This window comes from Aplidium turbinatum, chromosome 3 (assembly GCF_918807975.1).
Source record: "Aplidium turbinatum chromosome 3, kaAplTurb1.1, whole genome shotgun sequence".
Taxonomy (NCBI): Eukaryota; Metazoa; Chordata; class Ascidiacea; order Aplousobranchia; family Polyclinidae; genus Aplidium; species Aplidium turbinatum.
Window position 1 is genome coordinate 5,227,802 of NC_137474.1, and position 26,566 is coordinate 5,254,367.

At 38.7% G+C, this 26,566-nt stretch overlaps 2 protein-coding genes and 1 pseudogene across 3 annotated transcripts; 2 read left to right on the forward strand and 1 right to left on the reverse strand.

The window, feature by feature from the left end:
* The first annotated feature begins 854 nt into the window (after window positions 1-854).
* Window positions 855-10,220, forward strand: LOC145767466 (uncharacterized). Of its 2 annotated transcripts, none has more exons than XM_082579291.1 (3): window positions 855-1,921; window positions 4,457-4,596; window positions 7,795-10,220. In XM_082579291.1, exons 1-3 carry the CDS (start codon window positions 1,818-1,820, stop codon window positions 8,070-8,072), a joined length of 522 nt encoding a protein of 173 aa, XP_082435417.1. In that variant the 5' UTR covers window positions 855-1,817; the 3' UTR covers window positions 8,073-10,220. The 2 variants fall into 2 exon arrangements, with proteins under 2 accessions (XP_082435417.1, XP_082435418.1); XM_082579292.1 differs by lacking the exon at window positions 855-1,921 and adding an exon at window positions 4,203-4,271.
* A 4,732-nt stretch (window positions 10,221-14,952) lies between these two features.
* LOC145767509 (uncharacterized) lies at window positions 14,953-16,846 on the forward strand. The gene is made up of 4 exons (XM_082579341.1): window positions 14,953-15,151; window positions 15,466-15,589; window positions 15,716-15,863; window positions 16,173-16,846. Exons 1-4 carry the CDS (start codon window positions 15,073-15,075, stop codon window positions 16,470-16,472), a joined length of 651 nt encoding a protein of 216 aa, XP_082435467.1. The 5' UTR covers window positions 14,953-15,072; the 3' UTR covers window positions 16,473-16,846.
* A 3,883-nt stretch (window positions 16,847-20,729) lies between these two features.
* On the reverse strand, window positions 20,730-20,826 carry LOC145767753 (U6 spliceosomal RNA; annotated as a pseudogene).
* Between the last annotated feature and the right edge of the window lie 5,740 nt (window positions 20,827-26,566).

A 26,566-nucleotide genomic window follows, 5' to 3' on the forward strand; every position in this document is an offset into this window, starting at 1 on the left:
ATGCAAATTTTACTGTCAAAAACAGTTTTTCTCAATTATAGAAAAAACTAAAGGGTTTAGGGCTATGGTACATTCATAAGTTGGATATAAACTTTTGTATTCTGCATCTTTTGGTGGCAAAATTAGCTCTCTACCTCCATCGTGGGATGAAATATAGCAAATAGTGGGGTTGTTGGGGTTTCGCCACAAAAATGGGGAGCGTGGCCTGCTTAAATGATTTTTTTTTTCAAAAATTTTTTCCCCCTTGATCAAGTTAGGTAATTTTGCAAACCACAATAACTAGCCAGTAGCAATTTGTAAAAAAAGTGTGTAAAGTGTTACACCCTATTGCTCAACAAGTGCATAAAGTTTAGAATTGACAAGAAATCATTAAATTTGAAAATTAAGGTTGAATCACTGCAAATAAACGTATTCAAAACTTTTGCTTCGGCCGACACCATTTCACCTTCCGTAATCTACTTCGGCAATTTTGCCGCAGCAAAAATGCGTTCATTTTGTAAACTGCCTGGAAAAAAACAGCTTGTCCCGTGTATAAGTTCAACCTGTTATTTTGAGGTGAACATCTCGACCTATAGGCTACTCGAGTATATACGGTATTCGATAAAAGACTATAAAGACTTTCGATAAAAAACAAGAGAAAACACTTCGCCGTTGTTAACGCTTTGAAGGTAAGTAATTAGCAAAACGAGGTTAATAAAACTGATGGCGGGTTTCCACTCTGCTTGAGATCATGATTTTTGCGTTTTATTTCGATAACTTCACTGTCTTGACCGTTGTTATGCACTCGCATAAAAAGGAAATTAATAGGCTTGTTTTCCAACTGTTCCAATTATGACCTAACAATATCAAAATTTTTACGACTAGGCGTACTGCATGCGTAAAACTAATCGTTTCAAGCAGCGGTTTTAATAAATTCAGTTTGCGACCTACGTGTCAATATAAACAAGACAGTAAGCTAAATCAAAGACTATTTTAATTGAGTAAAATAGCGTTATGGTTATGACGTCATCACCTTTCTCGCCCCCAAGGTTTTTTGAAAAGTTGGCTTCTATGATTGTCAACCATTGGGCTCGGGTGACTTAAAACCGACAAGCGCCAAAAATAAAAAGAATGATCATTTAATGTTCCTGTATGTATTTTCACCACTGATGACTCCGGCTTGATACAAAACTAACAATGAATAATAAAACTTTTGTCAAAATATTATTTTTTGTTCTTTGTATTACGCTCTGAAGTTTTACTCTTGTAATATATACCGTACTCTGTTTGTTCTCGTCAGTTTTTGTAAAAGTCACTGTTTCGATTGCAACTTCAGCAAAATTAATTTTTTTAAATATAATAATGAGCAGGTACAAAAACTTTTAAAAAATTGGCGATACTGAAGGTCAAGCCGGCTAGTTATAAATCGAGGAGTTGTCAGAGTTGTATGTTTTTTGCTCAACTCCACGGCCTTGGTCAAAACAAAAGTAGCAGTTTGATGCGGTTTCGAACCAGAATCCCCACGATCTAGGTGTTGACCACTGTGGCTTGACATGTAAAAAGCTAAAGCACAATGCTATTAAATCTGCTTGTGTTTGTTGTTGAACATGCAAAATACATAAAGAAAAAACAATTTCACCAACTTCATGCTTGAGTGACCCTGGAAACACAACGTCAGAGAGTATAATTTCTTTTTGCAGCATCAACAATCATATTTATATATATGTTCATATTTTATTATATTCATATTTATGTACAAATTCTACATATTTTATCTTCAGGTAATTTTTACAATCAATTTTTGTTGGCAATAGGATTTTATCAATCCATAGGACACAATGGGTTGCAATTATGATATCGATTGTGATTTTGGTCTCTATCAGAAATGTTGCTTTGGCACATGCGTTACAAGCAGCGTCTGTGATGACGTCAGAGGATTAAGGTATTATGAATAACAAAAACTACATCTAATCTAGCTCAATTGATTTTTAGCATCCTGGTCTTCATTTGAAATTTAAATGAAAATGTCGGGGCACGTGCAACACCGTAGCGGACATTCACAACAAACTGCATCTCAATCAGAGAATTTTATAGTAATTTTGGAAGATTGGTTATCTGATTTTTTACCGTTTATGATCGGGTTAACTGGTTAGCAGAAATATAAATATCCAGATAGTAAAAATTAAGTGATACCGGTATCCAAAGTAACCCTAGTCTAGGTTATGTCATGTAGATTCTTTGTTTGAATAAGAAATTCATCAAGCGTCTTCAGGTTACCATAAAAAGTACCAGGGCTGGGGAGCCACTGCAAAAAAGCATAGGCTCCAGCTCCGGACCTATCAAGCATTCATCCACCAGCTCCGGCTCCGGAGCTATAAATTTTTAAACAGCGGCTCCATGCTCCGGCTCCATACTTTATCCGACTTATTCTTTTAAGCGGTATTTGCTTAACCGATGTTTTTACTTTACAGTGCCGGCAAAAAAAAATCTTTACATTCAGTCGGCAAAAAAAAAACTTTACATGTAAAATCTGCAGAAGTTCTTGGCTTACTGTTCCCGCCAAAAGCATTGCGTCACAAAAATGCTTATAGTTACATCATTAGCTACTCTCCGGCATCACTTCGCCGTAAAGCCATTGCTCTGCGTGCGTAGTGTTGCTTTCCAGCTTCGTGAATAGTAAGGGGGGTGAAATCGCACAATATTTTTCATTTTCTTAAAGTTTCGAGGTCTTGCAAAAAAATTTTCAAAAAAATGGGTTGAAAGAAGAAGCAAATGGAAGAAAAACCTCGTGCCTTGACTTTGTTAGAGAAGATAGATTCTTTGATTGCTGTAGCCAGAGATATTGGGGTCTCAAGAGAGGCAACTTATCAATTAAAAAGGTGAAATATTCTCTCATTGCAAAGATTTTGGTGATACATTGCCTCTCTGAAGACCCCAATATCTCTGGCTACAGCAATCACAGAATCTCCCTTCTTTCACAAAGTCAAGGCACGAGGTTTTTCTTCCATTTGCTTCTTCTTTCAACCCATTTTAGTTTTTGAAAAAAAATTTGCAAGACCTCGAAACTTTAAGAAAATGAAAAATTTTGTGCGATTTCACCCCCCTTACTATTCACGATGCTGGAAAGCAACACTACGCACGCAGAGCAATGGCTTTACGGCGAAGTGTTGCCAGAGAGTAGCTAATGATGTAACTATAAGCGTTTTTGTGACGCAATGCTTTTGGCGGGAACAGTAAGCTAAGAACTTCTGCAGATTTTACATGTAAAATTTTTTTTGCCGACTGAATGTAAAGATTTTTTTTGCCGGCACTGTACATCAGATTGGATTTGGTTTGGGATTTCAGGTTTTGATTCAAATAAACAATTGATACGTTTAAGCTGTATACTATTAACCAATTTCGTCTGTATTCAATACTGGAGCTGGAGCTGATAAATATTTTGTAGCTCCAGCTCCGGCTCCACAAGAAATGTTTAAAAAGGCTCCAGCTCCGGAGAAAATGCTTGGCTCCAACGCTCCAGGCTCCAGCTCCGGCTCCAGCTCCCCAGCCCTGAAAGTAACACAATCGAGGTTGAAAATTGAATGAGGCTGTTCACCAGGCATTTTGTTAAATAACATGATGCGTTCTACTGATGCAAATTAAGCTTAACTATTACATCGTCTCTAATAAGCTTAACTATCGTAACTCCAAAAATGCAGTTTTGAGAAAATTGAATTTTAAAGTTCACGCTGTGTTTGCTGTACATTCATTTACGATAGTTCATCGTTCTGTATCATCAAAACTAAAGTAGATAGAGTTACGATGCTTTAACAAAATGAACTGTAGTCTATAAAGATACCAAATCAATCAAAAATGCAATTTTGAAAAATTTGGACTTGCGATAGTTCAGCTTATTAGAAACGACATGATGTATAAAGTGACAATCTGCATTTATTTTGACGTTTCGTCAATGAGACACAGCCCCCTGAATAAGTCAGTCATGTCTGATTGACGAAACGTCGGAATGAAAGCAGATTGTTACTTTGTGATAGTTCAGCTTAATTTGCACCAGTAGAATGCATCATGTTATTTAACAACCGAGGCTGGTAAACTGATGTTTTAATGGTAATGACAAATGTTCCTTTATTAATATCAATCAGCCGCTTTAATTCAGACAGTTTGCCCAGGCTAGGTTTGTAGGACTACCCCCATTAGTGGGGACCAAGTCGAATTTGGACGCTGATGAGAAAGGGTTTATTTGATTGACTGTGTGGATTTTACAGAACTTTATCAAATTTGTTTCTTACAATGAGGTAAAGTATATACGTAAAACCATTCTAATATACGTATGCGCTTGGTTTAATGATACAATGGAATGATGTGCAGCCAATGCGAAGAATGTTGAATATTATGTAATTTATATGATACAAAGATCGGAATAAGAGAAATGAACATTCCATCCATCACTTTGTAATTTTCTATCGTTTTTGTATTTCAGCATTGGAATAATCATTGCGATTGCTGTCGGATCTTTTCTATCCCTTGCAGCTTGTATTGCTTGCTGTGTCTGCTGTTGTTGCAGGAACAGTCAAAATAGGGCTCCGCAAGCATACACCACCACTGCGGTGACCACGACAGGTATTGGCTCTGCCTCTCTTCTGTTGAAGGTTTAATTTATTTTTTAATTGACATTTTGGTGATTTACAAATCTTGCTAGATACAAAATATACATCGACTGTTATAATTATACATGGGTAGACTGTCTAAATCTAATGTCATGTCATACAGTTTCCATTTTAAACATCCCAGACAGCAAAAGCGTCTGCACTCTGCAGACGTTGAATCAATGTTAAAATGATGGATTTTCCTGTATGGCATAGCATACTAATGTTGATTTTGGTTGCAAAGGATTCTTTTAAACAAGTTTTATTAGTAAAAATGAATTCATAATTTTAATTATTTAAAGTACTGTACTGTCATTTCAAAATTCTGTTTTATTACAATTTAATTAGAAATGAGCTGATTTTTCAATCAGATTTTTCAAGTTCAAGCATATTGCATATTATACACTAGGTAGCATATAGGCCTACCATTTTGCGGAAATTTTTTCCATTTATTATGCAAAATTAATGTGTCAGCATCACATCACAGTACAATTAAGTTATGCAGAACATAACTAGAAACTTGTCTCTGTGCGTGTGTTTGTTGTAAAAGTGACTTTACGATTTTCAATGTTCATGAATAGAGCCTGCAAAAGTCAAAACATTTTAAGGACCTCTTTTATCCACAAATCAAAGAATAAAGTTGTTTTCAGCACCTAGGGGACTGTTTCCAAGAAGTTTATAGGTCAAAATATAGTCAAAATTGACAATAAAGTCAAAATTTTCAATAAAGTCAAAAATTGTCAAATTATAGCTTTTGACAAACTTTTTGTGTTTCTTGATCAAGTAATTTTTGTCAAAATCCTTGTGGGAGCATTGTAAATCAGGAACTGCGACACAATTAACCCATAAAAGCAGGAAATATGTCACAATGCCCACTTAGATCAGCAGTAACTTTTACCCCAAATTTTCTCTTGTTTATTCATTGTCACGTATTTAAATATTTTTTATAAAACACTCTCTCTTCACAAACGTGGTCTTTTCGAAGATCAACAGTTTGGATTAAATTAGGAATAGCCTACTGACATTCTGTAATACAAAAATGCCTAAGCAAGCTAAATCGTCTTCAGCAAAAGTTAGACAGATTTGTCAGGATTTTCTTATCGCCAAAAAATACGACACACTTTTTATAATCCAAAAAACACCTTGGCTTTTCAACAAAATATTACGTTTGGGTCCAGTGGCGTACATTCAGGGTGTTCAAGGTGTGCACTGCACACCCCAAGAAATCCAGAAAAAAAGAAAATTTCCATCGGTTGTCGATGTTCTTTACTTTCATGATATTCTAACATCTTGCTGCATGCTGATTGCTTTTTTTTCAATTGCAAAACTCTTCCCCTTCTAATTTTAATACTCCAACGTTTGAGGTCATTGCCTTTAATTTTTTTCGGTCATTACCTTTAAGCTGGGTGTGCACTGACAGCTTTGCGAGTGCTATTTAAAATAAACAATTAAGAAAAATGACGTCACAAGGCAGCGAAAACAGCAATGGTTTTAGGTCAGCCAGGCTGTGCACTCGCTGATCTGCACACCTTGGCGCGTCATTGGGGGAATCCCAGGCAATAGCAAGTTTTAGCTTGTTGGATTAGAGTTTGAGGTGATCAGCGTTGGAAACAACTTTTGCTAGAACTAAAGCAAAAGCAAGCTTTCTACGACGATGTAATTCAAAAATTTATTGCACAAACAAGAAGAATCGAATTATGCTATAGATGAATTTTCCTTCTGTAGTCGAGGTGTTAAACATTTTCGTTTTTACTAAGTAGTACGGCGGATAAAAGTACAGCCGACCAACATAGTAATCGACTTTCTTTTCTTGTTTATTATCGAGTTGCTTTGCTATTGTTTTTTGTTTTAACTTTCACCTGTTTGTTTTTAATTCGCTTGTACATTTCTCAAGGTGTTGCGACCGTGCCTAATCCTTGCATGAAGTAAATCATTTCCATCTCGAGCACGCTTTAACTTTCGCGTTTTTTCAGACTCCTGCTGTGTTATGGCAAGTAATATTGTTCGTTTTGATGGTCGGAAATAAAAAGTGAACTGAAGTATGTGACTTTAGAAATGCAACTTAATGTTTGATATTATTAAGTCTTTCATTCAATGCGCTGTCAAATAAATATCTAGGCCAATTTTGTATTCTTCTCCATTCCGACAACATTATTTTTGTCAATTCTGTTCATGTTCAGAATTTGTGCTGAAAATGCTCTCTGAACGCACCAAATTCAATGTTAATGTTAAAAATTTTCTGGGGGAGGCCCCCAGACCCCCCGCTGTTGCTTTGCCGTCACTGAACACCCTGTCAAAGTGGTCACGGTACGCCACTGTTTGGGTCTGAGATTGACAAAATATTATGTTTGGGTAACTGGTATCAATTCAAGGAAGAACTGTGCCCTCTACAAATATGCAATTTCGTTAGGTCAAAATAAAGTGAAAATTTGATAAAAATAAAGCTAAAAAAATTTTTATAGGTCAACATAAAAATGGCCCTATTCATGAATAAACACCTTATTGTATTTTCTATTATTCAACTACACGAGACTTTTTACAAGCATCATCAACCAAGTCAAGTTAACATACGAACTAAGAAAAGAAAATATGTAGGGACAGATTGTAGTTAAGATTGCAGAAATGGGTTGTGAATTGGTGACGTATAAGCTGGAAGCTGGCAGCCGTATTGTGCTGTAAAGGTATGATAACAACCAATAGCTAAGCAAAACAGTCGTTTTTTGCATCGATTCTGTAGGTGTTGAATCAATGTAAAAAACGGCTGATTTGCTGTCTGAGAATAAACTCCTGGTAATAGAGGTCACGTGACTTTCATTTCCTAGAAAATGTTGTGCTGAACTGAAGTCACGCTTCATGTAATATTGACGTTCTTTAAAATGAATTGATACACGAATTCATGATAATTATGCAATGATATGTGGGCGGGTTTCCTTGTGGTAAAAAGGTTACCTACTCCGCGTGTGATAACTGTAGTACCGTATGTAATGTCACAAGCTAATGTCAATTCAAACGTGTTATGGCGAATAGACAAATATGCAGTAGCTTGAATACGGTACTATAGCTGTGGTTGTGTCTTGTGTGATTTGGTTTGGAATTGTTTGTTTTGACTGGACAGTTTTGAAGGGCTTTTGGTGTCGTTTTCATACAATTTTTACTTAAACAATCTGTTTAGTGCCACGCCAGCAGTTTGTGCAAGCTCCCCCAACTCACTTTCAAGGACAACAGCCATTAGGGGGATATCCACCTCAGCAGCAGCCGTATTCTCCCCAGCCGATTATGCAACAACCACTTCAAAACGTAAATCCAGGCTTTTCTGGGCAAATGGCATACCCCCCTCAATCCCCACAAGGTCAAATCTTCTCCCAACCAGCAACCAACCCTGATTACAAGCCTTTGCTTGATACGTCGACAGCGTCGTTCCCTGCCGGACCACCGCCACCTTATCAATGAAAATGCAAGCTGTCTGGTTTGGTTTGAGATAATAAAACACTTGCCGTAATTGTATAACAAACTTGTGTTCTGAGTTTGAATGTGCCTTGTCGTTTAAGAACTGTTTTTTTTTCGTAGGCACTTGCTACACTCATCAGTTGATTTTCTTTGTAATAGTTCACTTTGTGCGTGCTATCGTAGCCTTAAAAAGAACTACTGATTGTTACTATAAAACTAAACGATGTCTTTGACAACTATTGTATTGAGAAATCATAATCATGTATTCTGATGATGCTCGTTTCGGTTTGTCTTGCCCAGGGTTTTACTGAACGTTATGGCGTTCATCTTTATTCGTTGCGTAGTTCAGCCCAATCAAACTAAACCTTTTCATTTAAGTTTTTCGTGCTGTCGAAAACTTATAAACTGGAAAGCAACATGTTGAACTACTTGGTTAATCTAAAGATACATACTGAGCTCAGAATTTAGAATTGAGTTTTATTTAGCTTTTGAATTTCTCAAATTGCAAAGAACACTGTTAAAAAAAAATCTTTAGAAAAAGCGAAAAAATTGAAGTAGATACATGTCGTTTTTCTTCGTATTTTTTTGCTTGCAAAGGTAAATGGGCAACTTGAAGTTATTTTCATCAAGTAGAAAATCCTTTCAGTTTTGGAAATCAAACTTTTATTGCATAAGTGAGAATGTAAATGAAAGAAAACTTGGACACTGCTATGTTCTATAATCCCAAACTGTAGATTACTGTACCGTACAGTTGTCATTTGTTTTTCATTTTGTGTTATTCAGCACCAATCGTGTATATTTGTGCTCTTTTCAAAACATAGCCTTTATTCTAACTATAAACGACTGGACAGTACAGTGGACTAACTATAAACGACTGGACAGAACAGTGACTGGATGCGATTATTTGCATACCGTAAACAAATTTTCTTCCGGCCAAAGTTTCTGTATATTTTACATATTAAATTTCAACATTGCATTCATCATGGTTGCCTACCGAAACATCAACAAGCAGTATTCTCCACACAGGTGAACTTTTTTATGATTTATAATTCCATGCTGTGCGTTTATATTCTTCTGTGACTGTGCATATTTGGTTTTTGCTGCATAATAAGGTCCGCCGGCGGCAGTACAATGCATGAAATCTTCACATATAACTGTGGTACGCATTTTTCGCCAAAGCAATTGCCCGTTGTTCATATTGGCAAACTCCGGTTCTAAAGATGACATGTTTGACTGATCTTCTGGTTGTCTAAACTCATGTCACTTGGTCATCTCCCAGCTGAAGTCTGGCTGTCAACTGTTTCCACCAGCCGCAACACCAACATTGTATTGTGAAATATGCTTTAGCAGTTTAGCTGATGAGGTGCTGTTAAAAATATCATATGGTTCCATTGTCTCGCATTTTTCACTCTTTCCCAAAGTCATAATGCTGTATATGAACCGCTCCTTAGCGTAACCAACTAACCATAAGTTATTGCACAGTGTGATTAATGTTCAAGGAATTGCATGTTTCCCTCACTTTAGCAAATTTTTGCAACTTTTGCATGAACTAGTTACATGAAATGCTAAGAATATAAATAAGCTAAACTGCTGTGTTTTCACTGTATGCCTTATATCCAGGGGCATGCCCACTGGTTAAAAGTTTGTGAAGTGGACTAGAATGCAAGAAAGCCATCTTCGTGTCCACTTTCAAGCAAACACAGTCCTTGCTCTGGATAGGTGTCTGTCGAACTAAGTTCCTTTCAGGCCTGTCCAGTGTCCAGGCTTTCTCGTATTCCGTCCACTCAATGAACCATTGTTTCAAGCTTCGCTACGTTTTATTAACAATATTGCCATGGTTATTTTAACCATGTTTCTTACCTTATTGTGTACACATAAATCATTGCATTTGTATCAGTGACGTAGCTTGAAAAAAAGTTTTGGGGGTGGGAAAAAGCAATTGTTGGTGGGGGGACAAAAGTAATTCTACATAAATTATAGTGATAAACGTTCCAATTGTATGAAAACGTTTCAATACTATTAATACTTTTTTGAAGGTGGGTAAAATAATTTTTGCAGGCGAAGTGATTGCCCCAAGCCGCCCTTGGCTACGTCCCTGACTTGTATATAATAATTGATATTATCAATGGCAAAAACAATAAAATAATCTGAGTGCTGAAATATGTTCTGGTCAAGGTAGAGTTTTTCAGCAAAAAACGTTGTGACAATGCTTTAATGTCGGAGGAATGGTATTCTGTTTTCTGTTACCAGGTCTTCCTGTTATATTTAACCAGCCCTTACGAACAATCGAATTGAAAAGGTGCTTGGTCGGCAGAGTTGCAACGTCATCGGGTAAAACTTGAAGCTTCTGCATGAAGCGGAAGTAGGCATACAATACAATTGGACCTCTGAAACAATGAAAAGACTCACAACTTTCCAAAATCACATGAGAAGCATGACCAAAAAATGACTACTTGACCAAATGAAAATAGATGACCTATTGACTGTAACGAAGCTACATCCAATTGCAGCAACAATAAAATCAAAAATTCTAAAACTTTTCATAATGAAAATATAAGATGAAAATACACAGTCAGCAAAATCTGCATGGAAAGTAAAGTTAACGGAAAAAGAAAAAGAGTCAAACCACCAAGGCGATGGCGTGACAACATCCAGGCATGGAACGAACTCAATTTGACGACACTGGGCGAGCTAGCTAAAAACAGTGACTCAAACAGATAACTCATGTTGATGCTCAATCTGCTTCAAGTGGAGATAGCGATTGAATATACTATAGGCTTACCTAATTCTAAGGCGCGGTGATAAAATCAGTGTTTTTGGCCAAATCATAAACAACGCATAGGCTACAAAACACAGAGCAGATTTATTTTCTGTTTTTTTTTTCAAAAACCAAGCAGTGTAAAATCAATTTCGCGTGAAGTTGTCTAATCTATTTCAATTCAATTTTTTTTCGATTTCAATGTATTTTTTCTTTGTCGGAAAACAATAGCAATGATAAAGTTACAAATAGTGTAAGCCTGTAAGGGAACAAAACAACTATGATGTAATAATGTCCGTCTGGCTTTTATCAGGTCATTTAAGGAGCGAACGTGAGTCTTCGCATCAGACAATCGCTAGTAGCTCTTGAATGATTCGATTTGTGTAAACATTTTAACAAACAGTCTGAAAAACAAATAGGTTACATCTAGGCTACATAACTTTTATCCTTATAGAAGCTACACTGTGTAGGCACTAAAAAAACGCTGTTACCCAAGACTCGGCAGGAGTGGCCGAGTGGTTAGCGCGTTGGGCTCGCAGTCGAGAGCCTGCGCGTTCGACTCCAGCCACCCGCACTTGCTGTTGTTTTTCTGGGCAAGAAACTTTACGATAATTGCCTCTACCCAGTGATCGATTTCGCGTAATGGGTAGTACCAAATTTAAGTCATAAATAGAGTAGACAACCGGAAACAGACATTGCAGTCGGCTGCAGCGTGGGTCAGGTGTAGCCTACGTCGGAAGGCGTACACCGATGCATAGCGCTCAAGTCCGGTTTCCCGCAATGCAGGATAAAGATAATAAAACAAAACAAACAAACAAAGGTGACCTCACAAATTTAAATTAAACGCTCCACCAACTACCCAAAACATATTGATGTTGACGTTGCATTTGGAGACATTGAAAAAACTAAACAGTTATTTTTAAATTAGGAGTGAGGTAGGCTACTCCTAATGTTTCACAGAAATGGGGAGAACACAGACAACAGCCACTCCCACACTGCACGCATTCTACCTCGTTGCGCTCCGTGCATAAACGTTGAAGTTGCACAAACAAAATGTGGCACGAAGCAGCTAAATCCGTTTTCGGGATTTTGCCCTACTTCGGTACCACAAACTTAAGTTGTTTCTGATAGAACAGAAGGGTCGATTCGCCTAAATACGAGCTCTCGATGTTGACTTTCTCAATGAGGGAAAGTCGACCCTTCTGTTCTATCAGAAACGTACCGAAGTAGGGCTATAGTTGCATGGAGCGCAACGAGGTAGAATGCGTGCAGTGTAAGAGTGGCTGTTGTCTGTATTCTCCCCATTCCTGTGAAACTTTTAACACATCGATAAACATGATTTCCCGATCAACTCGATGCAACCTCCAAAGTTTCATCCCACTATTCTATATTTTTCCTGGTAACGTAGCCTAGTTATATCTACGCTTCGATCGCTAGTCCCCCCGACCCATCTGGGCGAACCTGCCTCAACGTCTGGCCAGTGCAACATCCGTGCTCGTTGGTTCAACGTCAACACTTTTCCAGTAAGTAAAGCATACAATATATTCTCACATACCTTCTTTTTTTTACACCAATTAATTGAGCCTTTGCTCCAGATTTTATATAATTTTCGTCTCCCACGAGTATTCAAATCGTCCTTGTAGCTAAGCTTCTCTTCCTCGTGGGAGACCCCAAAGTTTATCCGCTCTGCCAACGGGCAGACCGGGTATAGGAGTCAAACGTACCTGTGTTACGGTCACGTGCTGGAGACGTGGGCCCTGCCTGGCTTTATAAAACTTCTGTCGCCCAGCCCGTCGTGAGCTGACCGTTTTGCGTTTGCAGAAAGCTGGGCCCGTCTCCCTGGCCCGTTCCGCCATTCTAACTTTTGCGGACGAATCGCACAAAATTCTCGATCCACACTTTCTTTCCACAGGTATCTAGACTCCCCAGCCTGGCCCCCGCGACCTAAGCTGGTGGACTTCCCTTCCGGGTGCATCGCCACCCCATAATCATGCCGCTCCCCGCCTCCACGGGGCGTAGCAGGCCGGTTCTTTAAAGTCTCTGACCTGGCTATGTTTATTGTGTTCTTCTCGCCGTGTCAATTATTTGTACTCGTGCGTCGTTGATCGAAATAAAACAGTTCATCATCATTAGGAGTAGCCCACCTCACTTCTAATTTAAAAATAACAGTTTAGTTTTTCACCTGTTTTACTATCGAAATGCAAGTGGTTGGTTATCGCCTTAACCAAGAGTGAGGCAACCATAAAAGCCGCTTTTGCATAAGTTTGCAATTTCATAATTTTCATGGCATTATGCAACTGATAAAGCTTTGGAAGAGAGTTTGCTTTGTTAAACCATATAGAGACATAAAACAGAGTAGGCTAACCTGAGCGGGTTTGTTAAACTTTAACATACTTTTTTTTCACACAAAAATATAACATATTAAAATAAACTCAAACGTTTTCGACACGTAGGCCTACGTGTGTCCTCATCAGGAATTAAATCTGCAAAAGGCTACACATAAAATCAATCAATGTTTTATTTGTCAGTAACAGGAACATAGGTAGCCTAGCCTATAGCCTACATGTTTGAAATATGCAAGTAATAGGCTATACACAATGCAAAAGTTACACAAGTTCCCATACCGACTGGCAGACAACGAGACGACCATACGATCTACTAGTCAATTGCCACCTTACGGAAATGACAATTTTGCCATAATAAGCTTTCAAGAGAAAAAATAAATAAAAAGGTAAAACGTTCCTGCGCTTCAACATAGCCTACGCACCAAAAAAAAGCGTATTTAAGATGACGTAGGCCTAGTAGTCTGAGCGTAAAATGCGAAAATATAGGGCCGCCTGGAATAAATTGCGACCTTAACAAATTTGGTATCGTTGGAAAGCTTAATTCCTCTAGTTTAGGATTATCACTCTCCTCTAACCAGGGACCATTGGCAAAAAAAGTTGTGGCCGTTTTTTAAGCAACACCTTGCGCCGCTAGTGGCGCAGCTAATCTAGCTATGTTTTCAGCAGAAACAGCAAGCCGTGTAAAATTCTGGCAGTCGAAGTTGCTCCGGTGACCACTGACCAGCTTATTAGCCATGTAGTGGTATCCATCTTGAACTCTGAGCGTTGCACAAAAAGAAAAAAAAATAGCCATGAGGTTTGTAAGTAACTAGGCAGTACTGAGTAGGTTTGGGACAGCAAAGATTCTTGATCTACCACTCTGCACTGGCTGCAGTACTAGCCTAAATATCACAGAACTGAGTACCGTACCAGGCAAGCCTACCGTAGTTTAATTTGTTTTGGGAATTGTTTGCAAGAACATCATTATCGGTACCGTAAGTTATGTCAGGTTATTCATTTAATTTGGTTTGCAACAGAAGTCAAAACGTTAGATAGGGTTCCGGGCAGCAGGCGATACACATTACACAGGTGCACTAGGCCTATAACAGTGTACAGTACGGTATGCTGGGCTATGATGAAAGTTAAAGGAAACAGGTCTAAATGTTTTTTACATGCAGCATGTCTTATCATCTCTAGCTTATGTTAAATTTTTGAATTTACTGTTGTTCTTTTAGTTGAGTTCTCTTTCATTTAACATCTTGGATTTTAAATGGCATTGCATGCAGGTGTGAAGTATTTGTACCAATGAATGCAGTATGGTAGTAGTAGTAGGCCACTGTTACCAGTGCACTGGTGCACAAACTGACAAAGGAAGGGTGTTTATTGAGACCTGGTAGCTTCTAGTGATATCCATGCAACAATACGTTTTCTGGTAATTGCACACACTATCAGTTAAATAAGGAGGCCAGCCTACCAGTAGGAGCTATGGTTCTTGTTACTTCTGAGACCACCTGTAAAGGCTATAACATATTCAGATATAGATTAAGTTTGAAAGAGCAAATGTTCTGTGTGGCCATTTTTTTCCCAGGTCTGATGTTAGTTTTCTCTCTTTACAGCTTTAAAGATTTTTATGAAATACCGGTAATGATTTCTAAGTTGTATAGCTTAGTTTATTAAACAGTTAAAATTGATAAACTAGTTTTCAGGTGTTATGGAGATAATTGAATAATGGAAAATCAGAATCAAGCTTTTTGTAATGAAAGTTTATGCATCAAATGCCAATCTCATAATGTATCAAAGCTACAAGAAGTGAAACGAGGTGGACTGAAGACATTAATCAGCTATGCACAAAACATTGGTGACAGTCATCTTTATCAATATCTAAAAGAAAAAGAAGAGAGCGAAAGTAGTTGTAAGGTGCATGAGGTGTGTCAAAAATTACTTGCTGTTTGCTCATGCTTGGAGTGGATGTGATACAACTTCTGCAATATATCAACAAGGTACCAATATAATTAATCAGCTTTGGTAGCAGTACATTTTAATCTTGCTTTCAGTGTTTTATCTATAGTGTTTGTTACAGTGTTTTATATATTTCTGAACTGCTTAAACCATGCTTGTCTGAAAGTAAATACATTTTTACCATTTTCTGATCAGCTTTTAAAAGATATGCAAGAATTCAGATGGCAGTCATTACCAAATCTACTCAATATTATTCTAATATTGTAATACTTTTATTTGGAATGCCAATGCATGGAGTGTATGCACACATTATTTGGTGACAAAGATTAATTATGTCATCTGTCTTGTTGCTTAGGAAAGCTAAAGATGTTCAATTACCTGAAGAAGGAAGAATTTCAACAATCTGCTGATGTATTTGGGAGATTAGATTCTACACGTGAGCAAATAACTGATGCTGGAAGAGATTTGTTATTGAAAAGGTTAGTTACTGGTACTGTATTGGTGCACAGTTAATTAAATAAGAAGAAATGAAAATGTTGCTGAGTAGCCTACCAGTCTGAATGAGATTCACCGATAGTAATGCTATATTTTGTTGATCCATCAAGCTTTAGTGCAAAACCTGCCGATTCACTTGGCCAACTACGGTACGTCAAGTACATGCAGATGGTTGCAACAGCTTCCACTGTTCATCCTGAAAGATTGCCACCCACCGAAGCTGCAATTCGTTTTCATTCCTTCAGAGTACATTTGCAGGTGAAATAATAGTGCGTAGCCTAATGGTATTGTAACACAATACCCGTAATCATTTAGTATAAAAGCGTCTTTGCTCTATAGATTATACCACTTGAAGATATTTTTCAAAAATTGTTTACTGTCGGTAACTTCAAAATATTACAGCAAATTGCGCTATTAAACTGCGGTAAGGAAAAGATGCAAGTTATAGCAAAACAAGTTGCGTTATAATATGACTAGCATAAACATGTGGTGTAGGCTACTACAAATCAAAAATTTTATGGCAGCAAGACTTGATTTATCTAAGTTGATATAAAACTGTTGCTTCAGGTATGTCAGTGGAAGCATCTTGACACTGAAATCTTGGATCTCGCACAATGGGGATGGAAAGCTGACGCAGCAGGTGCAGTTATGCCAATAAAGGCCAATTTAGATCCGGCACCAGAATGGCTATTGAACGTTGTACGATGCAAATGCAAAAAAGGAACAAAAAATCAATGTGGTACAATGTCTTGCAGCTGCAGAAAACATGGCTTAAAGTGCGTACAGCATGTGGAGAGTGTCGTGGGGAAACTTGTTGCAATCTCAGTTGTGTACAAGAAGACTGCCCTGAGGATTGCGACGGTTTGATCATGTTTCAATAAATTATCTGTTCTGCCAACAAATTAAAATCAAAATTTTACAAGTGCTCCAGTGATATTAAAAACGTTCTATTCCGTTCATATTGTACTCCAATGTATGCATGTCATCTGTGGGAAAATTATCATCAACGTAACATTAATCGCCTGCGTGTTGCCTTCAATAATGCATTTAGAATTATACACAATTTGCCTAAACATTATAGCGTACGTGAACATCAAGTCTTGTGCAACATTATAACATTTCATGCATTACTTCGGAAATATGTTTTTTCTTTTGTTGGAAGATGCGAAGTATCCGAGTGGTTAGCGCGTTGGGCTCGCATTCGAGAGCCTGCATGTTCGACTCCAGCCACCCGCACTTGCTGTTGTTTCTCTGGGCAAGAAACTTAACGATCATTGCCTCTACCCAGTGATCGATTTCGAGTAATGGGTAGTACCAAATTTAAGTCATAAGTAGAGTAGACAACCGGAAACAAACATTGCCGTCGGCTGCAGCGTGGGTCAGGTGTATGTCGGAAGGCGTACACCGATGCATAGCGCTCAAGTCCGCTTTCCCGCAATGCAGGATAAAGATAAACAAACAAACAAACTCTATTGTTGCCTCCCTGATGAGGTCCGATTGCCATCGTATATCAAATTATCGTCTTCATTATAATTATTCTATGTATGCTGATATCTAGTTTTGATGGCTGCCATGTCATCTGATTGTTTTTATCGTTCTGAATACTTTCAGTTCTTCTAACTTGCAACACTACCGTACCATTGTCTGTAAACTTGTAACATTAGATAGCCTATTTAGTGAGATTTTGTGCATTTGCAGTTTGTGTATTATTTCGTTGTTGTTGTTCGTTATTTGTGCATTTGCAGTTTGTGTATTATTTCTTTATTTTGTATATTGACAGCTTTGTCTGATGCAAATAAATATTATTATTTGTGTAGCCTATTGCCCAAATTTGAGCTACCGGAAAGATTCCACTGGATAGTTGAGCTGTACTCCTCAGACATGGCATATCCACTAGCAGTGTGAGTCGAATTTTCACCGTCGACAAGAACAATAGTTACACGCCTTGAGCACTGGCAGCAGTGACCGAGTGGTTAGCGCGTTGGGCTCGCAGTCGAGAGCCTGCATGTTCGACTCCAGCCACCCGCATTTGCTGTTGTTTCTCTGGGCAAGAAACTTTACGATAATTGCTTCTACCCAGTGATCGATTTCGAGTAATGGGTAGTACCAAATTTAAGTCATAAGTAGAGTAGACAACCGGAAACAGACCTTGCAGTCGGCTGCAGCGTGGGTCAGGTGTACGTCGGAAAGCGTACACCGATGCATAGCGCTCAAGTCCGCTTTCCCGCAATGCAGGATAAAGATAATAAAACAAAACACTCCACGGCATAATTATTGAAGTAAAGTTTTAAAAATTTTCGCATTTTTTGTATAATGCCCATAATATAGCCACTTGTAGCGTTTAGTTTTGTCATTAAACCGGACCTGGGGTCAAAATGCCCCCTTGAATCATTATATGAAGCTCCGTTATGTCTAAAAACGATTTTTTAAAACAAATGTATTGGATCTGCAATTATCAATGGGCTGAGAGTAATAGGTAAGCAATTTTAATTTGATGACGTCAGAGTGACGTCATTTAAATATAAATAATATTTTATCATATGTGAGTTGTCTCTTTCTTATACACATAGGGAAAAAAGTTAAAAATGAGCCTAAAAACTTGTGCAAAAGGAAAAATACAGTTTCGCCACTAGCGGCGCAAGGTGTTGCTTCAAAAACGGCCATAACTTTTTTTGCCAAGGGTCTCTGATTGGAGGAGAGTAAAAATCTTAATCTAGAGGAGTTAAGCTTTCCAACGATACCTAGTTTGTTAAGGTCGCAATTTATTCCAGGTCAAAACGTTTTACGCTTAGACTATAGACCTAAACACAAATGACAAGTTGGTTTCCATGACATATCACTTTACGATGCACTGTAGCTTTGTAAAATTAACGTTTTGATCTCGTTTTTGAAACAATGAAATGATAAGTTTTTTAGCCTACTTGGAACCTCTGACCAGACCATTGGTCCCAATACCTGCATGGACTTTTTGCCAAGTTTTGTGTTTGATCTATTTATAAAATAGTTGTTGCTTGTTTGATAGCTTGTGTTATGCTGATGAATGGATGAAGCATTTGTAAATAAATCACAATACGTAGACGGATACTGATTCATATGAACTTTCAACTTTGTACATATGTTTTTTTTGTCTTTTAGTTTCAAGATGTTCATTTTAAAAATTAAAAAATTAAATGAAAAATCGTGAGATAAATTTGACTTTGCACTATAACTGTAACGACACTCTGGACTGAAAAGCACAAACTGAACAAGTGATATGTTAAACCCGCTAAGGTTACTCTGTTTTATTTCTCATTTTGTAACTGTTTTCTAAGAAAATGTTGAATGATAAAAATTCCTTAAAATTAGGTAGGCTATGGATGTAGGCCTAGGTTATGACCAAATTAAAACTTTATGAAGCCCGTGCATCAGAACAAAGCCAAAGGTTGATGACAAGCATCTTCAGTTTAACTTTGAACAAGGCGGAATTGCAATAGAAATACTGTGGAGCGGGGTATTAAAATTAAAGCAGAGTCTGACAACCAAACGTGGACAATTATATAGCGCGCTATTTTTTGATAACGCCGCTACATTTTTGTAAGGGTAGGGCTGCAGGAGCGAGATTTATTTTTCCCAATGTAGCGGAGAGGCGCTGCATTTGCTTCAGTCGTAGCCGATTTGCGCCACTTTTCAGTTTAGTGTGAAAAAAAGGAATCGTTTTAGACATTTTTGATGAAAACACTGGAGAATGAAATTTCACCAAGATGGAACTTGTTTTGCAGAATGCAGATCTAGAACGAATAAACAATGTTTGAGATATTTAGTTTAGTTTAGCATAAATACTTTAGCACAGGGGTCACCAAATGGCGGGCCGCATGCGGCCCGCCACGCTGTATTGCTGCGGCCCGCGGAAGGTATCAGCATACAAGTATAGCCTAACAAAAAATACTTTTCTTGAGGAGTTAAAGAGCACGAAGGCAAAAAATACTTTCCAGGAAGCATATTTTCGCTTTGCATACGATTCCACCGACCTACCAATCAGATTATAGTTCTAGGTGGGTGTTGCTTAAAGTTATTCCAATGCGATGTCCAGCCACACTGTTCCAGTGGTTGATTAAAACGTCTGTTTTCGAATTTCGAAATTGTCTGTGAGCATAAGGTTGCTTGTTTTAAGCTTGCAAATGTCATGTTAACACTAGTGTGCGTTTCGCAGTTATTGTGTTTCACGAGCAGTCTTGTGTCAAGAGAGCCGCAACAAGATTGGCGAAGTGTTTTGTTTGTGGGAAATGCAGTAAAGGAAGGAATGAAGTGGAAGGCCATGATGATGAGTTCTGCCATGGCATCGAAACAGTGACAGACTTCTGTTATCTGGGTGATCGGATAAATGGAAGTGGTGGATGTGAAGCAGCGGTGACAACAAGGGCAAGATTGGGCTGGGCAAAGTTCAGGGAATGTGGGGAAATGTTGCATGGCAGAAAATTTTCACTAAGGATGAAAGGAAAAGTATATCGGAGCTGTGTGCGGCCTGCAATGCTATATGGTAGCGAGACATGGGTATTGAGAGAGAGTGAACTGGCAATCCTGAGAAGAACGGAAAGGTCAATGGTGAGAGCAATGTGTGGGGTGAAAACGAGAAGGGAATAAAGGACTGAAGAATTGTTGGATATGCTAGAGATGAGAGAGACCATAGACCAACTGGCAAGGGCAAATGGAGTAAGATGGTATGGACATGTGATAAGGAGGGAGGAAGGAAGTTTTCTTAGAAAGGCACTAGATCTAAAGGTGGATGGGAAGAGGAAACGCGGTCGTCCAAGAAGAACGTGGAAACAACAAGTGAAGGATGAGTTTAAAAAAGTCGGACTGAAGGAGGAAGATGCAAGGGACAGGGTGAAATGGAGAAAAGGGATTAAGACAATTGCTGCGCGGAAACAATCGGCCACCCCCACTAGTGGGGAACAAACCGACGATGGATTATGATGATGATGATGACGAGCAGTGTTCTCTTTATGCAAGTTTTTGTTGGAAAATTAGGTCGGTGTGCCAACTCAATTTATAATAAATTGGCAAAATATTATATATGAATTTAAAGACTTTTCTGATTGTATTATGAAAATGTTTAGCTTAGTACTGCAAAATGTTTTTTTTTTAAGAAATATGGAACGCTTCACGATTTTGCGTGTCATCCTTGCACAGGGACCATGCTAATCTTCTCTGTATTGTTCCAATTTTAGTACTGTATACAGTAGGGTGGGCCGTCAATGCACTTTTTTTGTCAAATCACTTAGCAACTCGGCTCAGATAGGAGGCTTAGGTCACAAACAATTAATCTAAAAATTTTTTTTAGATCGGGCGGCGGGAAGACGCCGCACAAAAAAATCAATATCACCTAAATACAATAAAAAACGTTTTTTTTTTCCAAAAAAAAATAAAAAGTGCGGTAATTAAAAAAGTAAAAAATACACAAAACGACGTAAACACAGTCAAAAACAATCACAGAACGTAATCTTTCTTTGACTCAAAACGTGAACGCTGTGAGCGAGCAGCAGTTCGCGTCAGAATGAGTTCATGTCTGCGGTCATGGCCGATGACTTCATCGCTCACTTCGGTGACGAGTTTGATTGCGCGCTCAACTGCTTGTGTGCAGCACGGAAAACTGTCAATCGATGTAGGAAAATCGGTCTCGACGAAAAGCTCTGTGAGCTGTTGGATGCTGAAATCGCGTAAAATTGGTGGCTCAGTGAGCTTCTGCTCGCTCCACCGGAGCAACGAGTTTGTTGTCAAGTCTGTGTACTCAAAGTTTATTTTGGGAATTTCGAAACGACGTATCCCACCCGTGTAATCGTCCCTTGCTTTCTGGATCCGATGAACTGCGAGCTTACGCATTGGCTTAGACTCGTCATGCAGAAGAGCCAACACTACATTCTCCGGATGCGCAGCGAAGGCGTTTGTCTGTAGGCAACTGTCGACGACTTTTTTTAATTGGCCTGTCAGATAGCGAGTCAGCTTAACCAACCGAAGGAAAGACCGAGCAGCGAAGTGAATCTTATTGTTTCGCTTGATAGTAAACCACATGGGAGCGTAAACTTTAACGATGTACTTCGTCATTTCTATCAGCGCCTCTGTTGGTTCTGGCTCCGAGATATAAAGTCGGCATATCCTTGAAGCGAGAGTAAGCCATCGTGCATGACCCTGTTTTCCTGGATCACGGAATCGAATGCTTTCTGGAGGCAGACTTCCCTCGATGACCAACACGATATCGAGCAGATACTTTTGATCGCCGCTAATATCCATCACCTCATCGACTTCTGTCAGGTTGGATTTTATCTTCTCGAACTCGACGACTGCAAATTCTCCCATTTTGTACTTATCATTAGCGACGACACGGCCGATAAATCCTTTGAAGGTTTGCGGTCCTGTTTTTTGTTTTTTATCCACTACCATCATCCGATTGAAATCATCTTTTGTGTCCAGTAATGTTGCGGTGGCGAGGGCAGCTGCTGCTCTACTCGAAATTCCATACCTTTCCGCCTCACGTGCAACTGTACGAAGATCGAAAGTACATCGCTCCTGCTCTTCTTCGATTTCTTCTCTGCCGATCGAGCACTCTGAAGGGAAGCGCCTTCTAGGAGTTTCTTCTGTATTGTCGTCATCCGAGTCTTGAGTACATTCTTCGCGTTCTTCCCGCTCTTTTTCTCGCTTCTCTCTCAAAAGCAATTGCTCCTTCCGCTCGTCCCTCTTCTTCTCAGATTTTTCCACCTTCCAATCGACGTTTCCAATGAAACCAATGCGTGCTCCGCGTTGGTCTTTAACAAAATCAACCTCGCGTGAATGCAGCGATTTGTCGTCAACGACGTCGAAAAGAGTGTCGAGGCAAAGACTGGCCTTCATTGAAGCTTTCCATTCAGCCGTCTTTCTCGCCGTGGGGATTTTATTCTTCATCTTAACCATGGCCCATTGCTTCAGAATCTTCTTGATCACTCCCTCACGCGTAATGATCGCCACTGTGGCGAAATTGTAGATGCTTGTTATCTTAGTCGCCACTGCTTCCGCCATTTCGCGCAGCCCCATTTCCTTCTTGCAATCTCCGGTGTCCTTCTTCTTCATGATTTTGTATTGTTCTTTCACTTGGGCGCAATATCGGAGAACGTCACCACTGGTGGGAAGAACCAGTTCATTCATTTCTTTGGCAAAGCCGAACACCGGATCAGCAGATCGAGTATATGCGGCCATGTTATAACTATTGCAGACCAATTAACTGCAATTAATTGGTAAACTGCCACCGGTAGCCTACTGATTACTTGTATTCAATCAATCAATGTAAAATTCGACGTAGGCTACCGCCACCACTACGAATTACTGTACTGAATACCTGTAATAAATTGCGAATTTTGTTTTAAATTTCCCTCCACTATTGTGAATAAACTTTTCACTGAAACAGAACCCAATTATACTTGCTTCAGTCAGTAGGCCAATACCCTACCTGTTTGCCTTCTCTGAGCACTAATATATACCTGATACCTGAGTACTGTGAGTAGTCCATATTACCTTGCCTTCACTTTTATATCTACCTTACCTGCAATGCTCATACCAAACCTTCACCTTTTATATAGGCTACCAAGAAGCCTACTTACTTGTATACCCTGCCATCACCTTTTATATAGGCTACCAAGTACTTAGGCTACTTGTATACCCTGCCTTCACCATTTATATAGGCTACCAAGTAGCCTACTTGCATGTTTAACTGTATGATGATTGATGAATCAACCATGTTTGATGGGTGTGCGGCACACAAACTCTGAATATACGCCACTGCAATATCTAGGGTTGCCATCGACATGAACCCCAAAATAAGGACAACAGAAAAATTAAATTTTCATACAAAGTAAAACAAACGTTTTTGAACAAACCTCAGCATTTATACGAGCCATTATATATCACATGCCATATTGTTTGCCAGAAACAATGTGTTCCAGCAACTCATTGTTCGTAAAAAAATACTTTGTGCATCTCAAGACAACTCAGGTCTAGGTTTACTTTTACTGTAGTAGGGATTTGGCTGTCATTCCACTAAGTTTATTCACTAATTGTTGAAAATAAGACAAAATAAGGACTCAAGTCAAAAAGAAGGACATTTCCTAGCAATAAGGACAGTAATATTTTCTAAGATAGAGTTCTTCAAAATAAGGACAAATCTTAGAAATAAGGACGTTATGGCAACCCTGTCAATATCCCTGGAATGGGGTGATTTACCGATTAGGTCCCAGTTGTGCGCCGTCTTCCTGGCGTTCAATTAAAAAATGGTTTTCGATTTTGCCATTTACTCGACAAACCTCCTAAGAAACTCGAGTTGCTAAGCGATCTGTTTCCGACAGCCCACCCTAGTATACAGTCCTCGAAATTAGCGGCGGCACTCGGCAATTGCCGTGGTAAATGCCGCCGTAAACGTCATAATGGCCATTCTGCTACGGCAATAAAAATGCCGCCGCAAAATGAGCACTTAATTAGAACAAAACTTGTTTAAAATTTCTTCCTGTGTTATTTACTCGCAGCGGGAGTTTAATCAGCAGAAACATCGCACCAAGACCTCACCTCGGACTATTTTAGTTGCTGTGAACACTCACGCAGTCTTCGAAAATACTATATTTTATAGCATATTTTTACTTGGCAAGAACTTTGCCGAGGCCAAACGGCAAAAGTTGAAATTGCGTCGGCAATTGCTCTGAACGTTTATTACGAAACAATTGTACCAAAACATGTGAAACGAGAAGAGAAAAGTATACTAGAGTAGTCTATCACGACCGCATCGTTTGATTTGTTGTGATGTAATAATACTTAAAGTAGCGATAAAACGAGCAACGCAATACGCACGCTGTTACGTTAATTCACGTAAAATAGCTCAGGGGAAAAGTAAGTTAATTTTGGGTTGATTCAACGTTCGAGTCAGCACAAATCGATTTACAATTTTCCCGGCGGGTTATATTGCGCACCCAGACAGCAAAACCATCATTTCTACATCGATTCAACGTCTACAGACGCAAAATCAATGCAAAAATAACGAATTATGCTGCCTGGGTAACAACAATGCCCAATAAGAAATTTACGTTTGTTTTTCGACATCTAGCGACGTTGAACCATCATAAAATAACGTTAATTGCTCAAACAGGTACCGGTAACAAATTAATAGCTCCTTGCGAAAAGATTGGCTCGATTTATGTTTATCCTAACATAATTTCGGCACAATTGGGATACTGCGTGCGAGCAACACAAAGTCTGTTGGATAAAATGGATAAAGAACTAGTCGGATATCATATATATCGGAATCATCAGATGCTGTATCGGAGGATGAGGTTGTCGCGTCGTCACTGGATTGAAGACGCAAAACTGCCCGTTCGTGAACGCGCAATGCCATATGATCGGAAGCATTATTTTACTGCCGAAGAACCATTTATCCAATCTTGTTCTACTTTTTTAACTTGACCCCTTAGCTTTTCTAATTCCGATTTGTTTCCGTCATAAAATTCTTTATAAATTTTGTAAAATACCACACTAACTTTTTCCTTTTGTTCCCTCTGTTTGATAACCTATAGCAGGTAAATTCTACTTTTCAACTGTATCCTTCACCATGATTTATATTCGCAACGACACCGGTAAACAATAAGCATTCGATGTAACAATAACTTTTTCGTAACAATTAAGCCAGTATTTACAAGGTTGCAAACTTTTTACAGTTTACAAGAGCATTGTCAGCGCGTAAAATAGCTTGCGTGATGCTCTCCGCTACTGCCGTATGAAACACGAAGAATAAACGATTAAAAGTTCGTTTGTTTAAACTTTAAAGCATACGGCAATTGCCGCCGCAATCTAAGGTTTGCTGATTTGGCGACGGCAATGTTTTTGCCGTCGTAGATGGAAGCTAATTTCGAGGGCTGTGTATAGTGTATATGTACTGCCGAAGCAAGTCCTGCAAAACGTTGTTAATCATCAATTCTTGCCACGCTGATAAGCACCGCAAGTGACAGTTGTCAATAATCAAAAAAAGACGGTTTTATACACTCTCACAAAAAGGATGAAAACCAGCTCATTGCTTTTTTAAAGGGAAGACTGTTTAAGAATTACGATAGAATTACAATTTTTCGGTGATTTCCACAAACGTTTGTTTCATGGTTGCCTGGTTTCTTTTTCCCTGTTATTGGAGCCTATTTTTCGCTGATATGTTTGCAGGTCACTATTGTTGCCTATATTGCAATGTGTCAAACATTTCCTTGTTTAATGAAATTGCTAATTGCAAAATATCTTTTGTGAAGCGAAGTGACAACTCCACTCTTGTTTGGCGATGAATATTCTAATTTTTTTGTTTGTAGTATCCAGGTTTACACCTGGTAGTTGAAGATTTAGATTAGCCTAAGTGGACGGGAAGGCAAGGAAGTCAATCTGGGTACGAAATGCGTTCTTTTCTAGCATAAGAGTCAACCTACCTAACATTTTATTAGTGCGGCCGCCACAGCTCTCCTTAGTGCCAAAGTGGCCCGCATGCAAAAAAGGTTGGTGACCCCTGCTTTAGCATAAATACTTTAAAAAATACACACTGTAAATGACTGTGAAAAGTGTTCAAAGTAGACTAAAGTAGGTAGTGTAGCTTACATTTAATGAGTGTGGAGTTCTTAGACTACACTATCGTATCTCAGAGATTGTGAGTAATATTGAGTTTTTGACCATATATTTGCGAAGGCCAAATTTGGGCAAAGTTTGTTCGCCCTCCCCCCCCCCCCCAAAAAAAATGTTTTACTCTCCTACGGCTTTGACTTCAGGGCTCTGACTTTTAAAGAAATTTAGTTCCATTTTGAAATTTTAAGGACTTTTAGCACTCACTAGCACCATTGGCTGTCATTTTTTTACATTATGCATGTAAATGATCGTGTATTTATGATACTAGTGTTTTTTGTGTAAAACTAGTGTTTTTTTCAGTCAAATCTAGCACTTTTCCA

What these genes read in the sequence shown, in the direction of transcription:
- LOC145767466 (XM_082579291.1), top strand. Translation starts at nt 1,818, where the DNA reads ATGGGTTGCAATTATGATATCGATTGTGATTTTGGTCTCTATCAGAAA. An exon ending in GATGACGTCAGAGGATTAAG is followed by an intron (nt 1,922 to 4,456) that starts GTATTATGAATA and finishes TTTGTATTTCAG; the next exon opens with CATTGGAATAATCATTGCGA. An exon ending in CACTGCGGTGACCACGACAG is followed by an intron (nt 4,597 to 7,794) that starts GTATTGGCTCTG and finishes CAATCTGTTTAG; the next exon opens with TGCCACGCCAGCAGTTTGTG.
- LOC145767509 (XM_082579341.1), top strand. Translation starts at nt 15,073, where the DNA reads ATGAGGTGTGTCAAAAATTACTTGCTGTTTGCTCATGCTTGGAGTGGA. An exon ending in TTCTGCAATATATCAACAAG is followed by an intron (nt 15,152 to 15,465) that starts GTACCAATATAA and finishes CTTGTTGCTTAG; the next exon opens with GAAAGCTAAAGATGTTCAAT. An exon ending in CCTTCAGAGTACATTTGCAG is followed by an intron (nt 15,864 to 16,172) that starts GTGAAATAATAG and finishes CTGTTGCTTCAG; the next exon opens with GTATGTCAGTGGAAGCATCT.